Here is an 18734-nt window from a genome sequence, read left to right on the forward strand (position 1 = left end):
TGTTTTGGGGGATTCTGAACTGCTATGTTTGAGAATGAATAGTGGCATCAGTGACCAAAAAGTTTATACTATTATGTTTATAACCTATTCATCATGTTAAATTTTAATTATTTTTGCTTGTGATCATGTAATATTTTTCTGTTCCCCTTTTTTTCCTAACCTTAGAATCATTTCAGTAAGTTATGAAGCTCGTGCGTTTGGGGTCACTAGATACATGTGGGCAGATGATGCTAAGAAGTTATGTCCAGATCTTCTACTGGCACAAGTTCGTGAGTCCCATGGAAAAGCTAACCTCACCAAGTAAGAAGAAAAGCTTGTTTAAGGGGAATGGAAGAGTTGGAAGCATTTCATGAGGCTAGGAACTCATGTTTCTAATTCGTTTTATGTAAATAACATCTGAAAAAGTTCCCTTTAGTCAGCTAAATTTTCAGTGTGGAATGAAAACAGATTTTAATATTGCGTTTTAGGAACAGTTCGGAATCATTATTACCTATAATAATTGCCACCCTTAATACCCTTTCAGTTCCTTAATTATTTAACAATTGGTTGTTATAATTAAAACTTAATTCCACTTCCCATGTTCTCAGGCCAAAAGTCTGAAGTGTTTGAAGTAATTAAATTGACTGTGAAACTAATAAGAGTTTTTCCAGAGAAGACTGAGTCAAACTCACATTCTAGTGCAATATCTAGAATTATTTGCCAGAACTGAACAGTCCCAAAGAAGCTTAATTTTTCTGTTTTTGAACTGAGCGATCTCTGCCCAGATTTTAGAAAATTAGCCTTGGAATGGGAGGCATTAGTATAGGCATAGCCAAGTTACAGGTAGATACAAGCCCCAGTCATTATAATAATCCTAATAGCTAGTGTATAGTGAACATATGTCATATGCCAGGCACTGTGTTAAATTCTTCATTGGCAGTGTCTCTTAAATCTCACATTGTTATAAGGAAGGTTCTAGTATTATCCCCCCCCACCCCCACCCCCACACACAAATGAGGGACCAATTTAGAGAGGTTAAATAATTTAAGTTCGCACAGTTAGGAAGTGGAAGACTGAGGATTCATTTTCAGATCTCCACGTTCTCACAGTACACTATACTGTGTGGGGTGGTGTGTGTAGGGATCATGCTTTGACTTGGGACTTGAGATACCCCTGAATTCATCTATCAATTAGAAGTCTAAAGGTGGAGTGTCATAGCCAACCTCACATTGGGATTATTGCCAGAAAAGAAGACAGATTTGACTGAAGATTAATACTGTAACCCTAAAGTAGAATTAATTCAGCTAATGGACATATGCGACGTTGCATTGAATAGAATTTTATGCTGGGAAAGACAGTGTAACTTCCCAGAAATATAGTTGACTTCAGAGTGTGATTTTGAAAAGCCACATGCCACCAACTTAAAACTGGATCATTTATTTTACTCTTAAAATCTTCATCAAATAATGAACAAAGGCAGTTTTAGAAAATTTAGGAATGAGTTTGTAGACCAGAGAGTTATTAATAAAGACCTGGTAATTTTAAATTATTATTTTAATAATTAACCTGAGATGCCAGGTTATAAAAATAAAAATATGATTTGCAAAAACATATATACACTTAGTTTATCAAATATTCTTAAAAATACCTTGGAGTGATTATACTTAAGAGTCTGTGAAAGAACACCAACTACTGCAATAGAGCATCCTTTCCTTGCTCTGTATGTGTGTGAGTATATTGTGCTCTCATGCTCTTAGGTACCGGGAAGCCAGTGTGGAAGTGATGGAGGTAATGTCTCGTTTTGCTGTGATTGAACGTGCCAGCATTGATGAGGCTTATGTAGACCTGACCAGTGCTGTACAAGAGAGACTGCAAAAGCTCCAAGGTCAGCCTCTCTCAGCAGACTTATTGCCAACCACCTACATTGAAGGGTTGCCCCAAAGCCCTACAACAGCAGAAGGGACTGTTCAGAAAGGTACTTGCATAGCATCATATTGCTTCTGCTTCCTGCCTTTGGAACCTGCTTTGCTTGGTCACACTGCTCCTTCTTGGATTGATTGAAAGGAAACTTAAACTACAACATGAATGAATCACAAGGACTCACATGGAAGGATATACAAATTCTTTTATCTTTCCAGGTATATAGATGTTGAGAAGCTGTGAAATCTGTATTAACATCAAGTTTCTCTTGAGACATAACTAGGGCAGGTTAAAGTTATCAGTAGAAGGCTGACTGCGCACTTCCATTATTTGTAGGTTAATTTATATTATTGTAACTTGGTTCATACGAAGAGTGAGCTTTTTTTTTTTTTTGCGTTACGCGGGCCTCTCACTGTTGTGGCCTCTCCCATTGCGGAGCAGAGGCTCCAGACGCGCAGGCTCAGCAGCCACGGCTCACGGGCCCAGCTGCTCCGCGGCCTGTGGGATCTTCCTGGACCGGGGCACGAACCCGTGTCCCCTGCATCGGCAGGCGGACTCTCAACCACTGTGCCACCAGGGAAGCCCGAAGAGTGAGCTTTTTTAAGGGGACCTAAACAACAGGGAGTTGAATTACTCAAAATTTCTAATCAGTTATCAGGATAATGTCATCGATGGGCTGTTCAAGGCCTCTCTCATTTTACTTTACTTATTTTACTTTTCCCCTTCATAGTGATTCCCCCTTCTCCCTTCCTACCCCACAAACCCTCTGGCACTCACTGATGTATATCTTCTTAAATATGTATATGTCTTTATAAATTGTACAGTGTTGCTTTGTACATGTGCTTTTAATTATTTTAATTTGTCTGCTGTTATCATTTTTCATTTATTTTTTATTTATTTATTGAAATATCGTTGATTTACTATTATATTACTTTCAGGGGTACAACATAGTGATTCATTATTTTTATAGATTATACTCCATTTAAAGTTACTATAAAATAATTGCTGCATAATGTATCCTTATTGCTTATTTATTTTATGCACAGTATTTTGTATCTCTAAAACCCCTACCCCAATCTTGCCCCTTCCCCTCCCCTCTCCTCACTGGTAACCACGAGTTTGTTCTCTCTATCTGTGAGTCTGTTCCGGTTTTGTTGTATTAATTCATTTATTTTTTAGATTCCACATATAAGTGATAACACAGTATTTGTCTTTCTCTGACTCATATAACGTGTGCTTTTAAAACTTGTGCTTTTTAAGCACATGAAAAGGTACTCAACATCACTAATTATTAGAGAAATGCAAATCAAAACTACAATGAGGTATCACCTCACACTGGTCAGAATGGCCATCATCAAAAAATCTACAAACAGGGCTTCCCTGGTGGCTCAGTGGTTTGGAGTCCGCCTGCCGATGCAGGGGACACGGGTTTGTGCCCCAGTCCGGGAGGATCCCACACGCCGCGGAGCGGCTAGGCCCGTGAGCCATGGCCGCTGAGGCTGTGCGTCTGGAGGCTGTGCTCCACAACGGGAGAGACAACAGCAGTGAGAGGCCCACCTACTGCAAAAAAAAAAAATCTACAAACAACAAATGCTGGAGAGGGTGTGGAGAAAAGGGAACCCTCCTACACTGTTGGTGGGAATGTAAATTGGTACAACCACTATGGAGAACAGTATGGAGGTTTCTTAAAAAACTAAAAATAGAACTACGATATCGGGGCTTCCCTGGTGGTGCAGTGGTTGAGAATCCGCCTGCCAATGCAGGGGACACGGGTTTGATCCCTGGTCGGGGAAGATCCCACATACCCTGGAGCAACTAAGCCTGTGTGCCACAACTACTGAGCCTGTGCTCTGGAGCCCACAAGCCACAATTACTGATCCTGCGCGCTGCAACTACTGAAGCCCGTGCACCTAGAGCCCATGCTCCACAACAAGAGAAGCCACCACAGTAAGAAGCTGTGCACCACAACTAAGAGTAGTCCCCGCTCGCTGCAACTAGAGAAAGCCCATGTGCAGCAATGAAGACCCAACACAGCCAAAAATAAATAAAATAAATAAAGTTAAAAAAAAAAAGTTGTTGGGCTTCCCTGGTGGCGCAGTTGTTGAGAATCTGCCTGCTAATGCAGGGGACACGGGTTCGAGCCCTGGTCTGGAAGGATCCCACATGCCGCGGAGCAACTAAGCCCGTGTGCTACAGCTACTGAGCCTGCGCGTCTGGAGCCTGTGAGCCACAACAAGAGAGGCCGCGATAGTAAGAGGCCCGCACACTGTGATGAAGAGTGGCCCTTGCTTGCCACAACTAGAGAAAGCCCTCGCACAGAAACGAAGACCCAACACAGCAAAAATAAATAAATTAATTAATAAACTCCTACCCCCAACATCTTTAAAAAAAAAAAGTTGTTTAAAAAAAAAAGAACTACCATATGACCCAGTAATCTCACTCCTGGGCATATACCCAGAGAAAACCATAATTCAAAAATATACATGCACCCTAGTGTTCATTGAGGCACTATTTACAATAGCCAGGACATGGAAGCAACCTAAATGTCCATCGACAGAGGAATGCGTAAAGAAGATGTGTTACATATATACAATGGAATATAACTCAGCCATAAAGAAGAACAAAAATAATGCTGTTTGTAGCAACATGGATGGACCTAGAGATTGTCATACTGTGTGAAGTAAGACACAGAAAGACAAACATATGATATCGCTTATATGTGGAATCTGAAAAAAAAAAGGTACAAATGAACTTATGTACAAAACAGAAGTAGTGTCACGAATGTAGTAAACAAACTTACGGTTACCAGGGGATAAGGTGGTGGGGGAGGGATAAATTGGGAGATTGGGACTGACATATACACACTACTATATATGAAATAGATAACTAATAAGAACCTGCTGTATAGCACAGGGAACTCTACTCAATACTCTGTAATGACATGGGAAAAGAATCTAAGAAAAAGAGTGGTTGTATGTATATGTGTGACTGATTCACTTTGCTGTACACCTGAAACTAATACAACATTGTAAATTAACTATACTCCAATAAAATTAAAAAAAAAAGATGCAGTTGAGTATAAACTGCATTAATTTGCTGTGAAACAATGTTTAAAAAAATTGTGCTTTTTAATTACATGATAGTACTGTTATTATAGGTCTCATTCTTAATTTTCTTTCATTGCTGATTTTATACATCTATTCATGTAGCTGTATTTATATGTAATTGATTTCTTTTAATTGCAGCATAATCCGTGGTATGGATCTACCATGTTTACAGACCCTTTTCCTACTGATGAGCTCATTGGTTGCTTCTCACGTCCTTCTGTTTATATGATGAATGTCCTCATTAATCCTCTTGGACATATGCAAGGGTTTCTCTGGGAAGTATTTTCAGGAGTGGACTGCTAGATTATAGGGTATACACATATACTTAGTTTCACTAAATACTGCCAAATTGCTCCCCAGGATAACTGTAACAATTTGCCCTACCTCTGACAGTACACAAGAATTCCTGTTTCCTCCATATCCTCACCAGCAATTGGTATTATCTAATATTTTAAAGTACCTGCCAATGTGATGGCTATAAAGGGGTATTTTATATTTTGGGGGTTGTTTTAATTTATACTTCTCTTTACTAATTGAGGTTGAGCTTCATATACTTGTTAGCCTATTGAGTTTCTACTTTTGTGAATTGTTTATTTATAATCTTCATTCAATTTTCCATTGGATTTCTGCCGTTGGTTTTTTTTGTTGTTTTTGGAAGAGCTCCTTGTGTATCCTAGTTGTTGGTCCCTTGTCTGTTTTTGACTCTTCAAATATCTTTTCCCAAGTCTGTCATCCATTAACTTTTTTTTTTTTTTTTTGCGGTACGCGGGCCTTTCACTGTTGTGGCCTCTCCCGTTGCGGAGCAACAGGCTCCGGACGCGCAGGCTCAGTGTCCATGGCTCACGGGCCTAGTCACTCCGCGGCATGTGGGATCTTCCCGGACAGGGGCACGAACCTGTGCCCCCTGCATCGGCAGGCGGACTCTCAACCACTGCGCCACCAGGGAAGCTCTAGTGACTTTTTAAATTAAAATTTTTGATTTATATTTTCTGCTTCTTCTGAAATCTAGAATCCAGTATGTTTTCCTTTTTCTTTCTCCTCTAAACTTTTAACTGATGTAATATACATAAAGTATATAAATTGTACGTATACACCTTGAGTGATTTCACAAAGTAAGCCCACTTCTGTAAGCAGCACCCAGATCAAAAAATGTCAGAATTCTAGAAGCCACCCTTGCCTACCCTCCCAGTCATTATCTATTCCTCTCCCCCCTCTCCTATATAACCACTGTCCTGATTTCTATTTAGCTTATTTTTGAACTTTATAAAATTAAAATGATGCAGTGTATACTTGAGTCTGGCTTCATTCACTCAACATTGTCTTTGTGAGATTCATCCATTCTGTTGTATATAGTTGAGTTTCTGTAGTATTCCATTGTATGAATATACTACAATTTACCCATTCTACTCTTCATGGATATTTGGGTTTCTTCCAGTTTTGGACCACTAAGAATAGTGCTGCTATGAACATTTTTGTAAATATCTTTTAGTGTGTGCATTTCTGTTGAGCATATGACTAGAAGTGCTCAGTTATGTGGTTTGTCTGTATTCAGCTTTAGTTTGCCTGTACTCAGCGTTAGTAGATACTACCGAAAGGTTTCCAAAAAGGGTATACTGATTTATAATTCCACTAGCGGTATATGAGAGTTCTAGTTGTTCCACATCTTTTTCAACACTTGCTTTTTTCTCTTTTGCTTTTTAGCCATTTTGATGAGTGTATAGTGATATCATATTATGGTTTTAGTCTGCATGTTCCTGGTGTTAATGAAATTGAGCACCTTTTTGTAAGTTGATGACCATTCTTCTTTCATGAAGTGCCTGTTTAAGTATTTGCCCATTTTTTTGGTTTAATTGTCTTATTCATCTATAGGACTTCTTTATGTATTCTGGATATGAGTCATTATCAAATATATGTATTGCAGCATCTTCTGGTTTGTGGCTTGTTTTTCACTCTTTTTTTTAAAATTTTTTGGCCACGCCGTGCGGCATGTGGGGTTCCAGTTCCCCAACCAGGGATTGAACCTGTGCCCCCTGCAGTGGAAGCGTGGAGCCCTAACCATTGGGAAGCCAGGGAATTCCCTTGTTTTTTACTCTCTTAATGGTGGATTTTGATGAATAGAGGCTCTTAATTTTAATTTGGTCCAGTTTGTCTTTTTTTTTCTTTATGGATAGTATTTTTTAAGGTCTTCTTTACCTATTCAAGATCATGAAGAAACTCTCCTATATTATTTTAGAAGCTTTATTGTTTTGCCTTTTACATTTAGATTTACTATCCATTATGTGTGTGTCTGCAGGATGTGAGGTAGGGATCAAGATTCCTTTTTTTATTACATGAGTATCCAATTATAATATCCTTATTAAAGCTTTACTTTTTTCTATAAAGGTCTTGTGCATTCATTATGTTAGTTCCTAGATGCATTAATTTTTTTTAATTGCCATTACGATTTTGTGTTTTTTTCTATTATATTCTCCACTTGGTTATTGATGTGTAGGAGAATGATAAGTGATTTTTTTTTGGTAAGCTTATCTTTGTTTACTTTATCTGCCTGATAAAAACTTGAGATATAATCTGCATGAAAGTGCTTTAATAAAATGTACTTGATGGTTAAAAATATTTTCTTAGGGATTTCCCTGGCAGTTCAGTGGTTAAGACTACTGCAGGGGTCACAGGTTCAATCTCTGGTGGGGGAAGTTCTGCATGCTGTGTGGTGTGGCCAAAAAAAAAATTTTTCTTAGACTAGAATTAAATTAGGGCAATTAAAACTTGCTTTTAATGCGGGTCTTATTATTTTTTTAATCAAAATATTACGAAAGTGGAATTCAGCTGGAGTCCACAGAGCAAAGATTCTGCATCTAGAAGCTTTTTAACACCTTTTCATACACATTTTCTAGTACTTATGATAATGGCTATATTCAAAACAATGTATCTATTCTCCCCTTCACTTGTAACATGTACTTTAGCTTTATTTTGTAACATTATTCTTATTTATTTATTTTTAAAATTAATTTATTTTTTATTTATTTACTTTTGGCTACACTGGGTCTTCATTGCTGTGCATGGGGTTTGTCTAGCTGGGGTGAGCAGGGGCTACTCTTCATTGCAGTGCGCAGGCTTCTCGTTACGGAGCACAGGCTCTAGGCACATGGGCTGTAGAGCACAGGCTCAGTAGTTGTGGCACATGGGCTTAGTTGCTCCGCGGCATGTGGAATCTTCCCAGACCAGGGATCGAACCCGTGTCCCCTTCACTAGCAGGCAGATTCTGGACCATTATGCCACCAGGGAAATCCCAACATTATTCTTATTTAGAAGAGCTCTTTTAGTGAAAATCTTTGAATGTTGGACGTTAACCAAAAGGATACAAATCTATAGCAAGTTAACTTCTTGGGGGACTTGTCAGGGCATATGTTATTACTTGTAGAAACAATACAGATTTGTTCAGAAAAAGCTCCAAGAGTGTTTAGTTTATTTCTAGTTACAGTGGTGAATTTTCCATGGGTTCCATGTTTTAAAGTAAGATGTAAGATATTAAAGTTTAGTTTTGCTGTCAACAGTTGTATGATGCCTTTTAATATATTGTATTGAAGGGTAGAGGTGGAACTACCCAGGGAAACTTACGGGAAGGACCATTGAGGAATTATTTTATTCTCTGATCCTGATAGCTGAGTTTATCAAGGTGGAGGCTGCAGCTCTTTTAGTTCTTTAGGGAGAATACAATGGACAATGTAATGTGCCACTTAAAGGAGGCAAAGTTATGGTACATTTGCCTTTATTGATTTATTATTATTATTCTGGGATCAGAGTAAGGAAGGGTTTTTTGGTTTTGTTTTTTGTGTTGTGTTTTTGTTGTTGTTGCTGGTGGTTTTTTGGGGGGGTTGTTGTTTGTTTTTTTTGGCTGTGTTGGGTCTTCGTTGCTGTGCGAGGGCTTTCTCCAGTTGCGGCGAGCGGGGGCCACTCTTCATCGCGGTGCACGGGCCTTTCACTGTCACGGCCTCTCCCGTTGTGGAGCACAGGCTCCAGACGCGCAGGCTTAGTAGTTGTGGCTCACGGGCTTAGTTGCTCCGCAGCATGTGGGATCTTCCCAGACCAGGGCACGAACCCATGTCCCCTGCACTGGCAGGTGGATTCTTAACCACTGCACCACCAGGGAAGTCCTGTTATTGTTTTTTTTCTTTCTTTTTTGTCGGGGGCTTAGTTTTGTGTACTACATTTTACTGTGTAGCTAATTTTTTAAAATAAACATTTGGAATTGGTTTTATAATACTTTATTATTTCCTTCCTTCTGCTGACTTTAGGTTTTGTTTGTTCTTCTTTTTCTAATTCTCATAGGTAGTAGGTTAGATTGTTTATTTGAGATTTTTCTGGGTTTTTCTTTGGTTTTTTTTTTTTTTTGGCTGCGCCACACAGTATATGGAATCTTCGTTCCCAACCAGGGATTGAATTCATGCCCCCTGCAGTGGAAGCGCAGAATCTTAACCACTGGACCGCCAGGGAAGTCCCTGAGATTTTTCTTGTTTTTTTGAGGAAGGCCTGTATCTCTATGGACTTCCCTCTTAGGACTGCTTTTGCTGCATCCCATAGATTTTGTGTGGTTGTGTTTGGTTTTATAGTACTTTAAATTATTTGCTGTTTAAGGGTTTTTTTGAAGGCTATATGCCCTTTTGAAAATCTGTTGAAAGCTGTGGACCCTTGCTTGCCTCAGAAAAATACATATCTACATGTAAAACAGTTTTGCATGTAGTTTTCAGGAGATTCACAGACCCACTGAAACCTACACACCTCAGAATAAGAACTATTATTACACGTTACATTGGTTTTGGAGGGCAACTTATTGTTGAAGAGCTCTCTGGTGAAGATGATGGTACATACCTTTGTTGGAGGTCAAATGTTACTTCAAATGGACATGCGCCTCTTCTATACCTATCTTTCTTACATTTTTATATAAAATGCCAGTGTTTTAAAGAAATCTTATTTCTGTATGAGGAAATAAAAGGTATTCATATATGAAGGAAAAAGTTGCTTTATTGTGTCTAGTTTAAATATTAAGCTTCGAGATGCAGTGATATCTTATTATTTAGAGTGCTCAGAACAGTACAATGTCTAGGAAATGATTTATGATGATATATCATACTCCTGAGTCTTCATATGATGTGTGTAATATAAAAAAAAAACCTCATAACAGAAATTAGCTGATCTAAGTGCATACACCCTCCCAGAAATTGTTTTTCGTGGATGTGACATATTTCAAAGCTAGGGAAAAGGGTCGAGGTATTTGTGATGTTTTTATACTGAAGTTCCCATTCAACTTTACCATGGTGCCTCTTAATGGGTCCTACTCAGCCATGCTGCATTTGCAACTTTGCTTTTTCTGTTTCTGAAATAGTTATGTGTGTGGAAAGTTTAAGTAGTAAGATTAATTAAAAATAACTCAAAAATTGTCAGAGTGAAAACTTACCCTTCGGGGCCATTTTGTAACTGGTTTGTGTTAGCTAAAGAACTCATTTGTTCTCCGTTTGCTTCCTCTTAACTCATTTATTTCTAAGCAAGTATTGAACATGTGAATGCATATAATAAGAAACAGTTGTGTAGTGGTATAAAAAAATATAAATCAACTATCAGGGATTTCCCTGGAGGTCCAGTGGTTAAGACTCCGCACTTACACTGCAGCGGGCATGAATTTGATCCCTGGTCAGGGAACTAAGATCCCCACATACCACCTGGAGCAGCCAAAAAAAAGATGATAATAATAATAAAAATAAAATTAAAAAATAAATCAATCAACTGCCAAAGTTGAGAGTTGTAAGAGTTGGCTAGACTGCTTGCAGGCTTTGACAAAGTAAGCTGCCATATTGTAAGAGGGCCTTTGGAGAAGCCCCCATGGCTATGCTCTGAGAGCTGCCCTCTGCTGACAGCCAGCAAGAAAATGGGGACCTCAATCCTACAGCCACAAGATGATAAATTTATTTATTTTAATTAATTTATTTATTTTTGGCTGCATTGGGTCTTCGTTGCTGCGCACGGGCTTTCTCTAGATGTGGCGAATGGGGTCTACTCTTTGTTGCTGTGCGTGGGCTTCTCATTGCGGTGGCTTCTCTTGCTGTGGAGCACGGGCTCTGGGGCGTGGGCTCAGTAGTTGTTGTGGCTCACGGGCTCAGTAGTTGTGGCTCACGGGCTCAGTAGTTGTGGTTCACCGGCTCTAGAGCGTAGGCTCAGTAGCTGTAGCGCACAGACTTAGCTGCTCCATGGCATGTGGGATCTTCCCAGACCAGGGATCGAACCCACGTCCCCTGCCTTGGCAGGTGGATTCATAACCACTTTGCCACCAGGGAAGTCCCCAAGATGATAAATTCTGCCAACAACCAGAGGGAGCTTGGAAGGCACTAATCAGCTCATAGCACAGAGGAAGGTACACCTGTTACCAGTATAGGGACTTCTCTTTTGTAGTTATGGTCCCTAGAGTTGTGGGCCATAGCTAGAGGTTTATCAGTTTAATTCCGAAGTTTTGGCACAAATTACCAGTGCTCACTCTTAGAACAGTTCTAGTCAAATGCAGGTGACATGCCCATGTTTATAGAAAATCCTAGGGAATCTACTCCCCCCCGCAAAAAAAGAACCTAGAATAAGTGAGATTAGCAAGGTTGCAGGGGACAAAGTCAATATGCAAAAATTGATTGTATTTCTATATATTAAAATTTAAAATGGGAAGTTGACATTTAAAAAGGAATAGCATTAAAACCATAAAATTATTAGAGATATATTTAACAATATATGTGGAAAAACTAGTTCAGTGAAAACTACAAAACATCACTGACAAATTGAAGATGAAATCAATGAAGAGACCATGCTCATGGATTGAAAGATTAAATAATATTAGAGTTCAAATCTCCCCAAATTGACCTACAGATTCATTGCATTCTCTCCAAAATCCCAGCAGGATTCTATAGAAATTGATAAACGGATTCTAAAATTTGTATGGGAATGCAAAGGATGTGGAATAGGCAAACAATTTTGAAAAAGAACTAAGTTGGAAGACTTAACACTACATGATTTTTAAGAGTTAACTATAAATTTATGGGGACTTCCCTGGTGGTCCAGTGGTTAAGATTTTGCGCTTCCACTGCTAGGGGCATGGGTTTGATCCCTGGTGGGGGAACTAAGATCCTACGTGCCGCACGGTGCAGCCAAAAACAAACAAACAAAAACCACAAACAAAGAAGTTTGAGGTGGCCTAGGCAAGAATGAAGAAAAGCTGAATAAAATACAGTGGGTTGCAATGGATATGTGAAATATTTTGAAGTGGGCTTTGGTAACTAAGTAACTATAATAAAGGGGAATAAAAGAAAAGAAGCCAAGGGACTTACCTGGTGGTGCAGTGGTTAAGAATCCTCCTGCCATCGATGAGGACATGGGTTCGAGCCCTGGTCCATGAAGATCCCACATGCCAAGGAGCAACTAAGCCTGCGTACTGCAACTACTAGAGCCCGCGCTCTGCAACAAGAGAAGCCACCGCAATGAGAAGCCCGCACACCGCAACGAAGAGTAGCACCCGCTTGCTGTAACTAGAGAAAGACCGTGGGCAGCAACGAAGACCCAAGGCAGCCAAAAATAAAAATAAATTAATTAATTAATTTTTTAAAAAAAGAAGCCAATATTAGATTTTAAACCTTTAAGAGAAATAGGGAGTTGTTTGGGAAAGAGAACCTTTGGGGAGGAAGATATAATAAAGGTTGACTTTAGTAGTATTTTGTCTGATACTGTAATGAAAAATTCAAGAAGACTTTTTCTGTAGGGAGGTAGAAATAAGGGATTAAAGTTAAGAGTTTGGGGATAGAGATTAAGATTTGCATGTACTTAGCATAAACAAATTGAAACATAAGCCAGTACCAATTCACCAAGAGAAAAAGCATATATACAGAGAAGAGAAGAACGTTGCTCTGTATCTGCAGTTACAGTGTTAGAGGAGGGAGATAGACCAGCAAAGGAGAGAAACAGCAGCCCTCAATAGCTGGAAAATACTTCCTTTTATGTGCTCATCTTCCTCCTCTTCTCCATATATGTGACCCTTCACTCTGCCTCTCCAAGATATTTTGAATTTTCTTGCCTTGTTCATACCTCATTACAGCCTCTTTAAAACAGCATGTGTATATTTCCTAACTTCCTTGTTATATAATACTTTTAAAATGTTTTTCAAAACTATGACTAGTTCTAAATTGGATAGTAAGGTATTTTCAAAGCCCTAAGGTACAAAGCTACTTCTAATTTAAATAGTTTGTCAAGAGAATAAATCTTCTAGTGCCTCTGATTGGACTTAAGGTATTCAACTGGAACCAGTCTCTAAAAATACATAAATGCTAACTTAAGTTTATACTGAAGCGTGCGATAATTCTGAATATTTTCTAATTGAGTAACTTAATAGAATTTTTGGTGATGTGCAAGGGAAGTTGGAAGAAGAAAGTTCAAAAACTGGAGAGAGAAAACAGATGTACTTTTAAATCATTACTCATGAAAGACAATACAAAATATTTGTTGCTTATTACAGCTTATAAGGTTCAGCCTATGCTGGGAGATAAGGCTGCTAGAATTGGTATGAAGGAGAAATTTATCTCTGTTGTGATACTGAATAGTCTTCTAAAACGGCTGCCATTTTTGGTGAAAACCTACATATGTAAAGTACCTGAAATCTAAGCATTTCTGCATTAGATAACACAAATAAAACCCTGATTTTTTAAAAAAGAAGTCTAACTGTTACCTCTCAACTTTTCAGAGGAAATGCGAAAACAAGGCTTATTGCAATGGCTTGATTCTCTTCAGACTGATAACACCACCTCTCCAGACCTACAGCTCACTGTGGGAGCAGTGATCGTGGAGGAAATGAGAGCAGCCATAGAGAGGCAGACTGGTTTTCAGTGTTCAGCCGGGATTTCACACAATAAGGTGAAGGCTAATAGTAGATTTCAAAGAGAAACACAGATATCTGTAGTTAAACACAGCAGGCATAGAAACAAACAAAAAAAAAGAAAAACAAAAACAAAACAAAAAACAAACAGCCAGGATAGATATGAGTGGGGCATTTAAATCATTACACATATACTTTGAAATGGGTTTCTACTTAAACTTCATGGTGAAGACCAAATAAAAACCTAAGTAATTCTTTATCATGGGGATTGACATTACACATGTACTTTCCTAAGAAGCAGGCTGAAAATTTTGCTGGAAATGGTTATTTACATAGTTGTATCCACAGTATTTCCTTAATGACTGAACTATCCAAAGAAAGGAGGAGGCAGGACTTCCCTGGTGGTCCAGTGGTTAGGACTCGGCGCTTTCACTGCCAGGGGCCCTGGGTTCAATCCCTGGTCAGGGGACTAAGATCCTGCAAGCAAACAAAGAAAGGAGGAGGCTAGTAGGAACCTATTTCTTTCCTTTTCGGTTGCTGAATTTTCTAGTATTATCTCACTTCTTATGTGGAGTTCTGGGTGTTCTATGCTTTTGTTCTGTGCTTTTTGACTAAACTGCAGTGTGGCCCTGGGATCTTCATCCCCTTTGGTGTAGACTCAGTAGTTGGGCAGTGGCTGATTACTCCTAGTTACTACCTTCTCTCCCTCACTCAAGAAGAGGAAAGTTCTGCACTGCTCAGCTTGTGGGATCTTAGTTCCCCAACCAGGGATTAAACCCCAGCCCACGGCAGTGAGAGCACCGAGTCCTAACCACTGGAGCACCAGGGAATTCCCAAGAAGAGGAAAGTTGCCAAACTACTCAGTAGAGTTTTGGTGGTTTTTTTTTTTCTGGTTAGGTGGAGGGAGGGGAAACAAAAGTCTCAATGTAATAATTTAAACTAGACTAAATGTGGCCTAGTAGAAGTTTCAGGGAATCTCCAATGAATCTGAAGAGTGATTTTATATTTTTCCTACCAATTATAAGTTGTTAAATGATACCACTGAAGTACCTTATTCTTTGAAAAGACTTCTCAAGGGTTTTTTCATTTTGAAGTCTTATTTAATATAAGAAGATGTTTGCTATTGGACAATGACTTCGAGCCCAGTCTTTATCACAGATGCTAAATGATGGTAATCTGTATTAAATCCGGGACTCAAAATGGACTAACCATTAATCAAGAAATGTATATAAATGGAGTAGGGTAAAATGAGTTTGTTTTAGCATTTTCATATGGACATACTAAGAAATGCATCTTAAGTCTCTTCTGTAGCTTCTCTACTTTTTCACCCTCTTGAAATAGGAAAACCTTAAGGAATAGATGAGGGTGGAATAAATGACTAAAGAAAGACTGAGAATGGAAGATGTGGAAAGGACAATGAGGATAATGATAGTGGGTCATGTTTTCCACTGTGGATATTGTGGGACACCAAGCTTTGGAGATGTCTTGAGTTTCTGGTTTTGGTTTTGTTTTTAACGTGGAAACCATTAGTTACAGCCCTTAAGCTGTGCCGTGTGTATGCGTGTATATGTGTGTGTTAATATTCACCAACTCTGTGTGTGGGTGTTGACAGTAATGGGGTTTTTATACTTTCCATGCTCCAGGTTCTGGCAAAGCTGGCCTGTGGACTAAACAAGCCCAACCGGCAGACCCTGGTCTCACATGGGTCAGTCCCACAGCTCTTCAGCCAAGTGCCTATTAGCAAAATGTAAGTATTCAGGGAGCACCTTAAATTTCACTTCTGTATATGTGAAGGCCCTCTCTGGTTGTAGTTTCTTCTGTTCCTTAAGGATTGGAGCCAGGGAAAATAGGTACCATGGGGACAGGAGGGAGATGACACAGAAAATTTTACAAACATGCTGAGATTTTTTTCTTAATGAACTTTCAATTCCGGATTATCTGTGGAAGATACTTAATCCTGAATTTTAAAAGAATGAACTGTTTTTTAGCTATATGTTTAACTTCCTTCTAGGTTTTTTACTCAAGCCTGTTACTAAATAACAAATAGGAATTTTACTTCTTTTCTTTGTTCTAGTAGCGTATCAAGCTGTTCAGGGCTACTGAATTGCTCCCAAATAAAATTAATAACTAGGTTGTGCATACCAATAGTGTGTCCTTGACAAGGGCTTATAATATTGTTGAAGGGACAAGATATATCTGTTCAAAGCAATAGTGAAAGTGCTATCATCAAGACTATATGTGAGTAACTGCTAAATGAATTGTACAGGTAGTTACCAAAGTTCATAAAAGTCATCTGAGAAGGACTTATGAAAAAGGCATGGGAGAGTCAGATGAGAATAGAAGAGAAATACCAATTTGGAGACTGTTTTGAGCACCAAGAGGGAGAAAATATATTTCCAGTGAACTGGGACCATATTGAGGAAGATAAGTGATGGAAAAAGGACTGAACAGAGAGGTTGAGGACAGATTATTAGACATCTCAAAGGCCAAGCTGAAGAGTTGTTTTTTTTTTTTTTTTACTATATTCTTAAATATAAAATGTTTTAGCTATGGAAGGGGTTTGTTTTGGAGGTGGAATTTTAATCCCTAAATGGGACAGTAGATCCTGTACAATTGAAAGTTTTATACACAGTTGACTTGATAACTAATTAATGACTTTACCCTTGTGTTTATGCTATGGTTAGTCTTCTTCCCAGGCCCTAACTTCCAGAGTACTGAATTCCCAGAGTCGTCTAGTCTTATGCTAGAAAATCAATAGTTTACAGGACCAATGTGTGTTCTCATTTTCCCTGCTAACTAGATATTTATGATGTGACCTATAAATCTTTTGTCTTTTTTTGGTTGTTGTTAGCCGTAATCTTGGAGGAAAGCTAGGGGCTTCTGTCATTGAAACCCTGGGGGTAGAATACATGGGAGAACTGACCCAGTTCACTGAATCCCAGCTCCAGAGTCATTTTGGGGAGAAGAATGGGTAAGTGATTCCTAATACTTTTCAATCATAACCTTTATGGATATGCTAAATTCAAATGTAGACAAGAGCATCAGGTAAAATCTAGACCTATCTTTAGGTTAATATTTGCTCCTCGAGGTAATTGCATTCGTCCTTTTGCTTTAAAATATTAAATCATTATAACCTATTAGTCTAGTTTTTTTCACGTGCCTAAATAGGTTGGTAGATAGGAGCTGTTATTCTGAAGCTCTGATATACACATGTACAATATTTATGTGTGCTAAGATGCTGTTGTTCTCTTAAAAATCCTTGTATTTTTGCTTACTAAGTACCAAAAATACTTGGGGATATGAAATATGTGGCTTAGTTGGCACTTTTCCCAAAACACAAATGATGACTTGGCTTTAGAAAGCATAATGTGTTCTCCTCGGCAATTTATCATTACTGGAATTCATTGGGAAGGGCAAGGATTCTGTTACGGGTGAGGTGTACTTAATTTTGAACAAATTTTTCCTTTTTCATGAAAGGGATAAAAGGTAGTATAATATAGGTATTTTGTTTTAACAAGAATAATCATTTGCTTTCACCTTAAACTTTTTTGCTGGTTTCATTAGATCTTGGCTATATGCCATGTGCCGGGGGATTGAACATGATCCAGTTAGACCCAGGCAAATACCCAAAACCATTGCCTGCAGCAAGAACTTCCCAGGAAAAACAGCTCTGGCTGCTCGGGAACAGGTAGGCGGACATTCTTGACAGAACATTGCCTCTTTTAAGGGAGTTGGTGGGTAGGTTTTGGTAGCTGTGGAAAGTTAGATGGGACCTTTATGCTGTAAAATATGAAGGAAATAGAAGGTTTTTTGTGTACTGAAAATTGATTAGTTTAACTTGGGATTTTTTTTTTATTATTATTTTTTCCCTTTCTTCCATCTGAAAAGAAATAGAATGGAGCTGATTGAAGTTTGAAATGGAGTTACTCATTTTTTGGTAGGTGAAATCTTAGGAGGCCAGGATATTGTGCCTCAAGTTTGTGTCTTTTTTGTGTGTGTGTGCGGTACGCGGGCCTCTCACTGTTGTGGCCTCTCCCGTCGCAGAGCACAGGCTCCGGACGCACAGGCTCAGAGGCCATGGCTCACGGGCCCAGCCGCTTCGCAGCATGTTGGATCTTCCCAGACCGGGGCACGAACCCGTATCCCCTGCATCGGCAGGCAGACTCTCAACCACTGCGCCACCAGGGAAGCCCACTGTGTCTTTTTTTCTCAGAGCTGGAACATGCCTGAAATTCACCTGATGGCATGCCAGCAGGAAAAGAATGAAAGCTCTTGAGCTAGGGCAGGTCAGAGTACGGAAGATTTCTATGATCTGGGGATTGTAACAGGGGAGACTTTGTTACACACTTCCATTTTGGGGAGAACTGAACAAAACCACCATTTAGTTCTATAATAAACCTAGAGTCTTTAAATGAAAGATTAAAGTCTCAATGCTTTTTTTAGGTACAATGGTGGCTTTTGCAATTAGCCCAGGAACTAGAGGAGAGACTAATCAAGGACCGAAATGATGTAAGATTTTCTTTCTTTATTCCTGGGGTGAGGTTTGGGATTTAAATACAAGTTGCTCCTTACCTTATGGAGTAGAAACAAAGATACAAAAAGATACCAGCTGGAAAATTTTAAGAAATCTTTTATCTTTTCCCATAAAACTGCCATAAAACTCAGTATGATTCTCAAAAGCCTGGATCTGTGAACGTAAGACCTGACTACCCCTGTCTCCCTCATTACCATTTGCTTTTACTTTTTTGTATATTATCTAAATGTTACTGCAACTCTGAATATACAGTGGATCTTCATCAGAGTACAGAACCATTAAGCAGGACATTTAGGGTTTG

At 39.0% G+C, this 18734-nt stretch overlaps 1 protein-coding gene across 5 annotated transcripts in view; it reads left to right on the forward strand.

Moving 5' to 3' along the window:
* POLH (DNA polymerase eta) overlaps positions 1–18734 on the forward strand; it is a 29579-nt gene that overhangs the window by 3834 nt on the left and 7011 nt on the right. For 2 of the 5 annotated variants that reach the window (XM_060162990.1, XM_060162993.1), the window contains 7 exons: positions 166–300; positions 1737–1954; positions 13768–13937; positions 15543–15646; positions 16751–16870; positions 17464–17587; positions 18343–18408. In XM_060162990.1, the coding sequence (XP_060018973.1) occupies positions 166–300; positions 1737–1954; positions 13768–13937; positions 15543–15646; positions 16751–16870; positions 17464–17587; positions 18343–18408 (937 nt within the window). Of the gene's footprint in view, positions 1–165; positions 301–1736; positions 2118–13767; positions 13938–15542; positions 15647–16750; positions 16871–17463; positions 17588–18342; positions 18409–18734 lie in introns of those variants that run through there. The other 3 variants (XM_060162991.1, XM_060162995.1, XM_060162994.1) reach the window with 3 other exon arrangements.

The sequence above is a fragment of the Lagenorhynchus albirostris genome, chromosome 10 (genome assembly GCF_949774975.1).
Source record: "Lagenorhynchus albirostris chromosome 10, mLagAlb1.1, whole genome shotgun sequence".
Lineage (NCBI taxonomy): Eukaryota > Metazoa > Chordata > Mammalia > Artiodactyla > Delphinidae > Lagenorhynchus > Lagenorhynchus albirostris.